Below are 12,192 nucleotides of genomic sequence, written 5' to 3'. Positions count from 1 at the left end.
CCTTTCCCATTTCAAGCACCCGTTGCGTTGGCGATTTCACAGTAAATGGTTTGAAACCATTTAACGGTGAATGGTTTCAAACAGCAGCGCCCTCCTTTCCCATACCAAGCACCCATTGGGTTGGCCATTTAAAAGGAGGGGCTGCGGTTTTTGGGTTAACATGCAGCACAAACCCAACTACCCCCCACCAATTCTCTGGGATGATCACTTCACCCCTCTCTGACCATGTGACTAGTATCAGGGAAGATCCCTGCCAACCAAACGCGAACAGCTCAGAGTGAATGGGACCCCCCCAACTGTGTGGCTAAAAGCAGGGATGATTTTCTTTTCAGCCACAGGCAAACACCCCAGCAGGAACAGCCACCTCTGAATGTCCCCTTAATAAAATTCCCCTATTTCAACCAGGTGACCATGAATGATATCACTCTCCTGAGGATAACACAGAGAGATAAAGAATGGATGTTGCCTGAATGCCAGCAAACACTGGGACCATACGCTGCCATGCTTTGTTATGCAATGATTCCAGACTATGTGCTACTGGCCTGGCGTGGTAAAGTGTCCTACCATGGAGGACGGAATAAAGCTGCCCTCCCCAGAAACCTTTTGCAAAGGCTTTGGTAGTACATCCAGGAGAGCTTCATTGAGATGTCCCTGGAGGATTTCCGCTCCATCCCCAGACACGTTAACAGACCTTTCCAGTAGCTGTACTGGCCGCAAATGCATGCCAAGTCTTCAGGGAAAATTAATAATTAAACACGCTTGCTTCTAAACCATGTATTATATTTACCAAGGTACACTCACCAGAGGTGCCTTCTCCGCCTTCAAGGTCCAGGGGAGCCCGCCTTGGGAGGGTTGGGTGGGTATTGGATTCAGGGGGATAAACAGTTCCTGACTGTTGGGGAGAACAGTTTCATCCTCCTCCTCCTCATCATCATCTTCCTCGTCCCCAAAATCCTCATCCCTGTTGCATGAGTCTCCCCCCTTGCAGGAGTCCACGTACAAGGTGGGTTAGTGGTAGGGGCACCACCTAGAATTACATGAAGCTCATCATAGAAGCGGCATATCTGGGGTTCTGACCCGGAGTGGCCGTTTGCCTGTTTGTTTTTTTGGTAGCCTTGCCTGAGCTCCTTAATTTTCATGAGGCACTGCTGCGGGTCCCTGTTATAGCCTCTGTCCTTCATGCCCTTGGAGATTTTTTCAAATATTTTGGCATTTCATCTTTTGGAACGGAGTTCTGATAGCACGAATTTGTCTCCCCATACAGCAATCAGATCCAGTACCTCCCGTTCAGTCCATGCTGGAGCTCTTTTGCGATTCTGGGACTGCATGGTCAGCACTGCTGCACGGTCACGCCTCGCTGGCCAAACAGGAAATGAAATTAAAAAGTTCCCGGTGCTTTTCCTATGTACCTGGCTAGTGCATCTGAGTTGAAAGTGCTGTCCAGAGAGGTCACAATGGAGCACTCTGGGATAGCTCCCGGAGGCCAATATCACCGAATTGCGTCCACACTACCCCAAATTCGACCTGGCGATGTCAATTTCAGCGCTAATCCCCTTGTCGGGGAGGAGTAGAGAAATTGATTTTAAGAGCCCTTTAAGGCAACAAAAATGGCTTCGTCGTATTAACAGGGTTAAATTGATCTAATGCTGTTAAATTAGACCTAAACTCATAGCGTAGATCAGGGCCATTGCAATGACTGCTGGAGAAATATTGACGGGGGGAAACTATCACGCCATCAGCTCCCCAAGTGACGCTTGTAAGAGCAGGAATAGGGGCCCTCCGAGTAACAGGGCCAAAGCTTTGGAATTCATTACCAGAGACCAGAATGATAGCTATGTGATTCCCTGCAGCAAAGCAAAGCATGAAACTTATTTCTTTGACTTCAGAGATAGAATTCTGACCAGTTAAGAAGAGGAGAAAAGAAGAAAGGAGGAATAAACAGGTGATGGCAAGAAGGAAGGAAGGGAGAGAGACAAGAGAAGGAAACTTGGGTGATTTGCCTTTTGTGTTTTAACCAAGATTATTTTCTCCTGGAAGGTGCTCGGCTATTGAATGTCTTACATAAGGTGCCAATTACCACAGTATATGAAGTATATATAACTTCATACTTCAAATTATTTAAGAGACTGAACTAAATGGAACAAAATATAAGCTCAGGATTGTCACAGACACCCTATGATATTTGCTAGAGTATCTTATCTTCTGCTATAAAAGGCCCGAATAATCTGCTCTTGTGGGCTGAGCACCAAAACTGGCATTAACTATGGGGTATTTCCCTGTAGCCAGCCATATTATATCCCCCTCCCCCCATCACCTTTATTAGGAATCTGATGCAAGATAACCACATATATGATCAGGCTCCTATTTCTTGTATTGATTCAAACTTCTCCACACTCCTCTTTAATTAAAAAGACAGTTGTGAAGCTAAAAATACTTTAGCTCTTTTTAGAAGATTCATTGTTTGTTTTCCACAGAGGTCAGAAGATATCATGTATATACAAATATTGTAGCTCCTGTTCAGAAAAAACAGCTTACAAATGCTGAGCATAAAGTTACTTTGTTTTTCAGGCAAAAGATAGCATTTTTGTTTACTACTTCTACATCACAGCTCTTTGGTTTGCAGTTTGCTGCTGAACCAGGCTTTAGGATTGTGACAGGGCAATCTTCTGCTTTATTTACACAGACTATTCAGAAACCTTCAATTGCTAAACACCACCATATAGTTTATTTACATTGCTCCTCCCATCACCTTTTTGATTCATAGACCACATCATCTACAGAATCTGTTTCTCCACTGACAAGGAGAAGAGGGAAGGTCTTTGTCCTAGAAATCTTTTTGGTTTTGGCTCTCTTAGCTTGCCTCTCCCCCACACCCAGAACTTCCTTCCTGTGTCTTCTTTTAGCCTCTTTGTTAATGGGTTAATTACCTCTTGAATTCTCCCCAGCCCATTCTAATCCACTAATTAGGTTGGGAGAATAATTGGCTTTTAAGTGTTCAGTGTGCTGGCTCAGCTGTTGGTTCCCAGGCCTCTGTCACAAGGATACAAACTAAAGCAGGGACTGGCTACCTTTGGAACGCGGCCCACCTGGGTAAATCCCCTGGTGGGCCGGGCCGATTTGTTTACCTGCTGCATCCACAGGTTTGGCTGATTGCAGCTCCCACTGGCCTGGGACAGTGAACCGCGGCACATCCCTTGGCCCGCACCGTTTCCTGCAGCCCCCATTGGCCTGGGACAGTGAACTGCGGCCAGTGGGAGCTGCGATCGGCCAAACCTACGGATGCAGCAGGTAAACAAACCGTCCTGGCCCACCAGTGGGCTAACCCGGTGGGCCGCATGCCAAAGGATGCCAATCCCTGAACTAAAGGATGTCTCAACAAGGACTGGTAGAGGTTTATGTAGCTTGTCACCTTTAGCTCAGTGGCCAAATGTGATCCAGTTCAAGAGTAAATAAAATTTTTTGGTATTGGCTGGGTGTGCAGTGGTCTGTGTGAAATGAGTGGCTGGCTTCAGTCCAGTTCCCAGCCCACATCACTAAAAATATAATTGCAATTGGCACTACCTACCTAATTGTGAGATCAGATGGTAGAAAAGCCTATAAGGGGAAGCAGCAGGAGTTACATGGCCTAGAAAAAGCACTAGAAAAATGCTGTAGGAAACAAATCTTAATGGGATGAACTAGATAACCTGATAAGACTTTTCTGTATCTAATTTCTAAGGGCCAGTCCTGGCACAGAGATAAATAAGCCCCTCTCTTCTGTCTTCCAAGTGGCCACAGGCGTGTGCAGCACATTTCATTAGGGTGTGCACCCAGGGAATTATTTTTTTTTAAAGTCGAACATTTAGCACACAATTTTCCACACAGAAAAAAAACCAGTAATCTAGTTAATGATAATTATTATTAATTAATTATTAATAAAATCAACTAATAGAATTAATGAAAATGTATGTATACTGTATATGAGATTATTATATGAGAAATGAAAATGAGTTTGCTTTGGGATTTTACAAGGCACTTATATCATTTAAACACATTTGATACCCTGAGTAATGATAACACTTCTTGCAAATCACATAAATAGGGATCTCATGGTCCCCTTCCTTCACCCCATTACAAAGGCACGGGTTTTATTGCTGGCTGCTCTAGGGCTGCAGAAAACCCTATGGGCAAAACGTATGGAAAGAAGAGGATCAATTTATACAGAGGGCTGAAGGGGGACTCCCATAGTGCATTAATTAACACTTAATAAATACATCAAAATTAAATACATTGCAGAGATAAGAACCTGTAATGACAACTTTACTTCATGAGAAGCTCCAGAGAAAGAAGACCCAGAGGGAGTAATGTTAGGGGGAATCCTAGGGAACCAAAGGGGCTGGCAGAGGGAGCAGACAGAGAAAAAAGGTAGAGACAGAGTGGCTGCAGGATTGGCCCAGTCTTCTGCATCTCCCCTGTGGGTGGAGACACTGATCTCTATCACTGCAAGAGGGAACAATAAAATGGAATGTCCAGAAGACAGAATGACTTGAGGGACCCATACCCTTGCAGAGATTTTCTAGCTCTGACATTTACATTTCTACATGATTTGACCCACAGAAATAAAAATCTACACATCTTCCATGTGTTTTTGGACCAATAGAAAAAAAACAGTTACAATTCAAGTGCCTTTTAAAATTTCCTATGAAACTGAGTTAACAAAATAAATAAGCTTATGAACAACCAGAAAATATACTTCTCAAGTGAAAAACTATAACTGGACTTCTTTGCAAAGAAATTGTAAGTTTTCTTACAAGAAAAGCCACAAACTGTCTGGAAAGGAAGAGCAGATTAACTTACTTGCCTCAGTGAAATTAAATACGCAGAGAATTGCTGTGCCTGTGATGATGATGACCGGGGTTTGTTCACCTGCGGCTCCACCTCCCCATGCTGTGGAGGCACAGCCGGGCAGGTCTGTATCTGCAAGCAAGCCCCCTGCCTCAGGTGCAACTCCCATTGGCCTTGGTGGCCAACAGTCTGGGAGCCTCCTGGCCAATGAGGTGTGGGCTGGAGGGGGAAGGCAAAGGGGAAGATTGTAGGGAGCTTGAGAGCAGGGGAGGCGGGGGGGAGGGGAGCTGTTTCTGGAGGCACAAAGGGGGGGGTCTCTAGAGAGGGGTGATGGGGGCACAGGGGCTGGTGAGGATCATCCAGGGGGTGCCCATCGCTGCTCCTTTCTCCTGCCCCTGGTTCCATATGTTTGTCTGCCCCCACAATGCCCCCCCATCTGTGTCTGAAAGTGACAGACTCCTGCTGCTCTCTCTGCCTGCAGCTCCCTCCCCCTCCCTGCTGGGGATGCTCGGTCAGGCAGCTCAGGCACCACCTTCCCCACAGCTACCATTGGCCAGGAACCTTGGCCAATGGGCTGGGAACCAGGTCAGCTCTGAGAGGGGGGAGAGAGGCAGCGTGGGAAGCTGCCCTGCCTCTGCCGAGACTCTCCGTAGCGTGCAGGGATGCCGGGGAGTGGGGAGCTGCCCCCAAGGTGAGAGCACCCCACCTCACATTGCCTAACCATGGAGTATGGGCACCACGGCCCATCTCGCTGCCTATGTATCCTACTCACCCTGCTCCGTCCCCTGACTGCCCCCGCCCCTTATCCAACCCCCTGGCCCCACTAACCATGAGGCTCCTAGCAGCGTTTGGTTTAGCACGGAGCCAGACACACTGCCCCGTGGGAGCATGCAGCCCCGCCCCCTAGAGTTCTGCACACCTGGCACACACCTGTGCGCACGCCTAAGCAAGTGGCCACTCATTGACTTTCCCCTAATATGCTGTGCTAGGAGAGATGGAAACTGAGCTGAGATTAACCACTTGTTCTACGGATCAGTAGCACCCCTGATAGACATAATAAAAATTTCTACCTCATTCCCAATCCCTGTAAACCACCAAATCCACTTATGCTTTTGTTTGAATGCTAAGTGTTAGGATGCGTAAGCATATTCCAAACAGCCCATATAAGTATTCCTATGGAGACATATCCTATAACATTTGCAGCTGCACGGGGGTCTGGAAGGGTGCCAGAATCAGTATCAGCTGTTTCCTAATCCTGACTTTTTATTTTTTGGACACATTTGTTACAGAAAAAAACACATGTTCTTTTATTCTGGAGCCTCCAACGTGCAACTCCTCCCTCCATTTCCTGATGATGTGTTGTCTCTTGCTTTGTCCAATTTTGGCATTTTCTCAGGCACAATTTTTAGTTTCCCATACAGTAATTTCCTGGGTGAGGGGTGTTTTTACAATCTTCTTTTATATATCTCAATCTCCCAAACTGTCCAGCAAAGCCAGAGAGAGAGAGATACTGAATCCATGCTGAGAATTTTAGCCTCCAATCATGTGCCTAGCCAGAAAAATGTTTCAGAGGTGCTACTTACACAGCATCCAGCTTCGTCCCGTTGAAAGCATTGCCTTGGACCCTAGTGAAGCCATTATTGTAGAGTTTGCTGCAAACAAATAAATGAAATTATCCATTTTTACAATGCAGTACTAGCTAGACTCCTGGAGAACTAGGCTTTATCTTTCCCTGGCCAGCAGCATATCAGATGGACTAATTTTAATCTCTTGGAGATATAATATAATATAAGGGCTATTGGATGCTTAGCAGCATTCTTGACTACTGAGCACAGAAGAATGCCAGGCAGCACTTGCAACTTGTACTAACTTTTAGTTTCTTCCCAAGAAAGACAAGGTAGTTCTATTACCCAGCTCAGACCTGCCCAGAAACATTAAATGAGCTCCCATAGTTTCCCAGTTGAAACAATAACTTACTGTAACTGTAGTTCTTCAAGACGTGATGCAGATGTGTATTCTACTTAGATGCATGTGCACAGAGCTCACTGGAGTGGGAGAATTTGCCTAGCAGTACTCGCAGGGGGATGGCACTGTGCCTCATGGCGATAGGTCCCTTGGCTTTATGAAGTGGTGCCGCCCAACCATTCTCAGTTTCTTCACACCAAATGCCCAGAGATGAAACTCTGATGCAGAGAGAACAGAGGGTGGGTCATGGAACACATGTCTGCATCACATCTCGAAGAACCACAGTTACAGTAAGTAACCTTACAGTGAGTAAGTTTCTTCTTCTTCGCGTGGATGCAGCTATGTATTCCACTTAGGTGACTCACAAGGGAGTATCCCACCCAGGAAGTGGGACTCTGAGTCTGTCTAAACAAGGATTGCAGCATCACCCTTCCCAAGGTTGTATCTGTCCTGGAAGATGCAGTAATAGCATAATGGTTCATAAATGTATGTATGGAAGACCACGTAGCAACCCTGAAAATGTTCAGTATGGAAACATCACTGAGGAATGCTATTGATGTTGCTTGTGGTCTTGTTGAATTAACTGCGACCCGCTGAGGGGGCGTAGCCAAAGCTAGTTCATATGCAGTCTTGATACAGGATGTTATCCATCTAAAGATCATCTGTGAAGAAACCGCTTGACCCTTTATACAGTCTGCATATGACGCAAACAGTCGAGGTGAAGCACAAAATAGTTTAATCCTGTCAAAATAGAAGACTATACATCAGCTGACATCTAATGTATGGAGATACTATTCCTCCAGAGATTAATGCGGCTTAGGAAAGAATAAAAGTATACCACCTGGTTCAAATGAAACAGAGAAACCACTGTAAATTTTGGGTGTGGCCATAAATTCACCGTCTTTGGAGAACTGTGTATAAGGAGGCCCTGCCATCAGAGACTGCAACTTACATACTCTCCTTGCAGATGTTATCGCTATCAGGACCACAGTTTTCTGACACAAGAGCGGAAAGGGACAAGATGATAGGGGCTCGACCTTTAGTAGTGATAATCAAGGTGGGCCATTTCCAGCAGTTGACAAGAACGTGTGAGGAACAGTAGGGGCGGGGGGAATTAGTTTCAGAGTAGCAGCCGTGTTAGTTTGTATTTGCAAAAAGAAAAGGAGTACTTGTGGCACCTTAGAGACTAACAAATTTATTTGAGCATAAGCTTTCGTGAGCTACAGCTCACTTCATCGGAAGTGAGCTATAGCTCATGAAAGCTTATGCTCAAATGAATTTGTTAGTCTCTAAGGTGCCACAAGTACTCCTTTTCTTTTTAAGGGGAATTAGTTTTACTTTGTGTAATAACACATCCACTCCCAGTCTTTATTCAAGCCTAAGTTAATTGTATCCAGTTTGCAAATTAATTCCAATTCAGCAGTCTCTTGTTGGAATCTGTCACTCGATTACAGACCTAAAAATGGCAATTCTTCAACAAAAACTTCCTTGTTCATTTCCCCCCGCACTGTTCCTCACAGGTTCTTGTCAACTGCTGGAAATGGCCCACCTTGATTATCACTACAAAAGGTTCCCCTCCACCCTCCACCCCACCCCCCACAAGTACTCCTTTTCTTTTTGCAAAGTGTACTAGTGGGCTACATCTACACTGGGAGCTAACGATGTGATTCCCAGCTCTTATAGGCATACAGTAACTCCTCAGTTAAAGTCGTCCTGGTTAACGTTGTTTTGCTGTTACGTTGCTGATCTATTAGGGAACATGCTCATTAAAGTTGTGCAATGCTCCCTTTATAACATTGTTTGGCAGCCGCCTGCTTTGTCCACTGCTTGCAGGAAGAGCAGCCAGTTGCAGCTAGCTGGTGGGGGCTTGGAACCAGGGTGGACCGGCAGCCCCCTATCAGCTCTCCACTCCCCTAAGTTCCCTGTGCAGCAGCCACCCAGCAGGGTACCAACTGCCAGCAGTTCAGCTGTCCCTCCCCCCACTGCCATGTGCTGCTCCTGCCCTCTGCCTTGGAGCTGCTCGTGGGAGCCTCCTGCTTGCTGTGCGGGGGAGTGGGGGAAAAGGGGAACTAATGTCAGGGTGTCCCCCTCCCCCCTACTCCTGCACCCACTTACCCCTTCTCCATATAGAACAGGGTGGGGACAGGACAGGGCTCAGGACAGAGAGACGGGAGAGACCGCAGCTGCTGTCTTAACTTCCTGATCTTTTTAAAGGCAATGTACTTAGAGTTGGGTCAGCATACTTAAAGGGGCAATGCACATCTCTCTCTCTCTCTCTCTCCCCCACACACAAGGTGTGTGTCTCTGTCTCTGTCTGCCATGCTGTCTCTCCTCCCTCCATTCGTGCTGCCTTGTAGAGTGTGAGGCTATATTAAAAACAATGCGTTAACCCTTGAGGGCTCAGCCGAATGCTAGTTCATCATTCAGCAGTAAGGCACTCCCTGGGAAATATCCCACCCTCTTCCACCCTCTAACTTCATCACCTCAACCAAGCTTCACAATCACCATTGCTGTGTACAGTATTAAATTACTTATTTAAAACTTATATTCTGGTTGTATGTACAAATATATATATATAGTTTTTTGTCTGGTGAAAAAAATGTCCCTGGAACCTAACCCCCCCCCCCCCATTTACATTAATTCTTATGGGGAAATTGGATTCGCTTTACATCTTTTCGCTTGAAGTCGCATTTTTCAGGAACATAACTAAACATTAAGCGAGGAGTTACTGTACTTGCATTAGCTCTCATTGAGCTAGCACACTAAAAATAGTAATGTAGCCAGGATAGCATTGACAGCAGCAAGCAGTGGATGGGCTAGCCTTGCTGAGTATATACCCCAGGGGTTCAGGCAGGTTTGTACTTGGCATATCTAGCTAGTGCCACTGCTTGCAGCTGCCTATGCTACCCCATGCTACACTGTTTTTAGCATGCTAGCTCAATGACGGCTAATGCAAATATGTGTGCACTAGCTGGGAATCATACCCCTAGCTTCAAATGTGTTACATATCCTTGACTATACCTGTGTTGCAGCTTTACCGAAGTAGTACTGCAAACCCTTTCCCTCTGTGCTCCTTTCTGCAGCTTAGACCTTGCATAATTGTCTATTGCCCACTGTCTGTTTAATCACTTTCTTCTTGTTATTTCTGCTATTAAAATGCTTTGGCAGTGTCAATTTAAAAAGAAGAAGCAGCACTGATCCAAGTCACTGTGGCAAAGAAGAAAACTATGTAAATGAGACTATGAATAACATTTGTCTCTGGTGTTTTTCTTTTACAAACCACTAAAGATTAGGGCTGAACTATTATTTCACAAGTCACAGTGATTTGCTTCAGAGACACAGGGAATATAAAAGTCAAGTGAGTTAAACTGGTAGGACTTACAGTGTAAGGGATTCATTACACAGCCCATGGAACGCATTTGCAGGCACTGAAGTCACATAAGGATTATCTGCAATTTCACTGCAAAGGAGACAAAAGGCTTCACATTGCAATAAAACATCTGCATAACAGAACAGACCTAGTTTGAATCTTCCATTGTTAATGATTCTCTGATATACAGAACAATAAAATGCAAAAAACACATAATAAAGGGTATAGTTCAACAAGTTATATGTTCCAATTGTGCTGGAAGACTAAAATGCTTCAGCCACCTAAAAAGTGTAGGTATCCAGAATACCAGTACCATTAATTGCTTGTATAAAATAGATGGGGTTTACGTTATTGGCTAATAGTATCAGAGTGGTAGCCGTGTTTAGTCTGGATCTGTAAAAGCAGCAAAGAGGCCTGTGGCACCTTATAGACTAACAGATGTATTGGAGCATAAGCTTTCATGGGTGAATACCCACTTTGGCGGATGCCGACGAAGTGGGTATTCACCCACGAAAGCTTATGCTCCAATACATCTGTTAGTCTATAAGGTGCCACAGGACTCTTTGCCGCAATTTTGGCTAATGTGTGCCCAGCCTGTGTGGTTCTTTTGAATAATAGCACAGCCAGATTGCTCCTTTCACAAGTTAGGGAATTAGCAGATAAGTAAATAACAACAATCACCACAATGTTAACTAATTTATCCCAAGTAAAGTTAAAGATAAGATTCTAGTTTTTGTGAAGAATACCATGAAAGAAAAGATCACAAATAGACTAAGCTGTTCAAGATAAAAACTATCTTCTTATGTGTCTGAACTACACCTAGTACAAAGGAAAGAATGAACAGTAAACCCTGAATTGCACAGAATCCTAGCAGCTGGAAAGGACCTCTAGTGGATCATCTAGCTCAATGGCACATCTCAACTTAATGGCCCAATAATTGTCGCAGTCCACCACATCCCCAAATCCTTTGCAACTACCATCTCCACAGCTCTCCTGTCTCAGACCTAAGTGCTATTGGGGCAGGGAGGGGAGGAAGGATGAGGGAAAGGGTATAGTTTCACTATGACTGGGTTTGAAGGCAGGAGTGAGCAGGGTGGTGATATGATGGGGAGGAGTAAGGGAGCTAATTGTTCCTTCCCTACTCTTCCATAGCTCCCACTGGGTTCTAGCTACCACAAGATTCTGCAGGTTTTGATTTTCTTCAGCCAGTGGATGGTGTGCTCCAATGGACACCTCCTCTTGGCCCACTTGAGAGTCATTCCCCATAGGCTGAGAAACCCTGATATAGTCCATTCCACTGTATGTGGCAGGAGTTGTTTCATTACCCCTTGAGGTATAAATACATGATACAAGATGCTAAAATTCAACTTTTATCACTACCACCTTCACTCCAAACTTTTTCCATTTTCTCACACAATATTTTGGGACTGAAATTTTCCATGCCTGATCTCAGCCCCCAAAGTGATTCCCCCTCTTTCTCATTACAAAATTTTTTTAAAATTGATTCAGCTGGTTTAGAGTTACTCCAGCATGGATCTAAAATATGTTTTACCCACAGAGAAGTCTCAATCAGAAAATCTGAGACTCAAAAATGGCTAACAGTAAAAACTGCAAACTTAGCTCAATTTTATACCTTTCCAAAATCTAAGGTTCAAGCCAAGTTTGAAGAAAAGACTTTCAGTCCTTTTACAGTTATGAATCTTTAAAATTGGGAATCAGGAACACATGAGGTAAAATGTTTCTGTTCTTTATATAGTGTCAATTAAGTGCTATTAGAATCAGAAAACTGACTAAGTAAAAGTGATATCTTTTACTCAACAAATATGCTCATTGTCTTCTCTTCACAGAGAATAAATTATATTTAACATCAATTGTTTCATTTAGACTAATGTTGAGTTATGGTAAAATTGATGCAACACTCTAGAGAAGATAAACCCTGTGTATTCTTGCTGAATCTGCCTACTTTAAAAAACATTACATATTTATTTTAATAAATTCCTGCTAGACCTGCAGAACCAACATAGGTACAGAAG

General features: G+C 44.4%; 1 protein-coding gene across 1 annotated transcript in view; it reads right to left on the bottom strand.

Moving 5' to 3' along the window:
• The window catches only part of TSHR (thyroid stimulating hormone receptor), a 129,630-nt gene that overhangs the window by 54,962 nt on the left and 62,476 nt on the right, over positions 1-12,192 (bottom strand). Inside the window, exons 6-7 of the mRNA XM_038406115.2 lie at positions 10,172-10,249; positions 6,408-6,476 (exon numbers count right to left, since the gene is read on the bottom strand). Coding sequence (XP_038262043.1) covers positions 6,408-6,476; positions 10,172-10,249 — 147 coding nt within the window. The remainder of the gene's footprint in view (positions 1-6,407; positions 6,477-10,171; positions 10,250-12,192) is intronic.

The sequence above is a fragment of the Dermochelys coriacea genome, chromosome 6 (assembly GCF_009764565.3).
Source record: "Dermochelys coriacea isolate rDerCor1 chromosome 6, rDerCor1.pri.v4, whole genome shotgun sequence".
Lineage (NCBI taxonomy): Eukaryota > Metazoa > Chordata > Testudines > Dermochelyidae > Dermochelys > Dermochelys coriacea.
The sequence above is the reverse complement of the archived record's forward strand: the minus strand, read 5'-3'. Positions and strand labels throughout refer to the sequence as shown.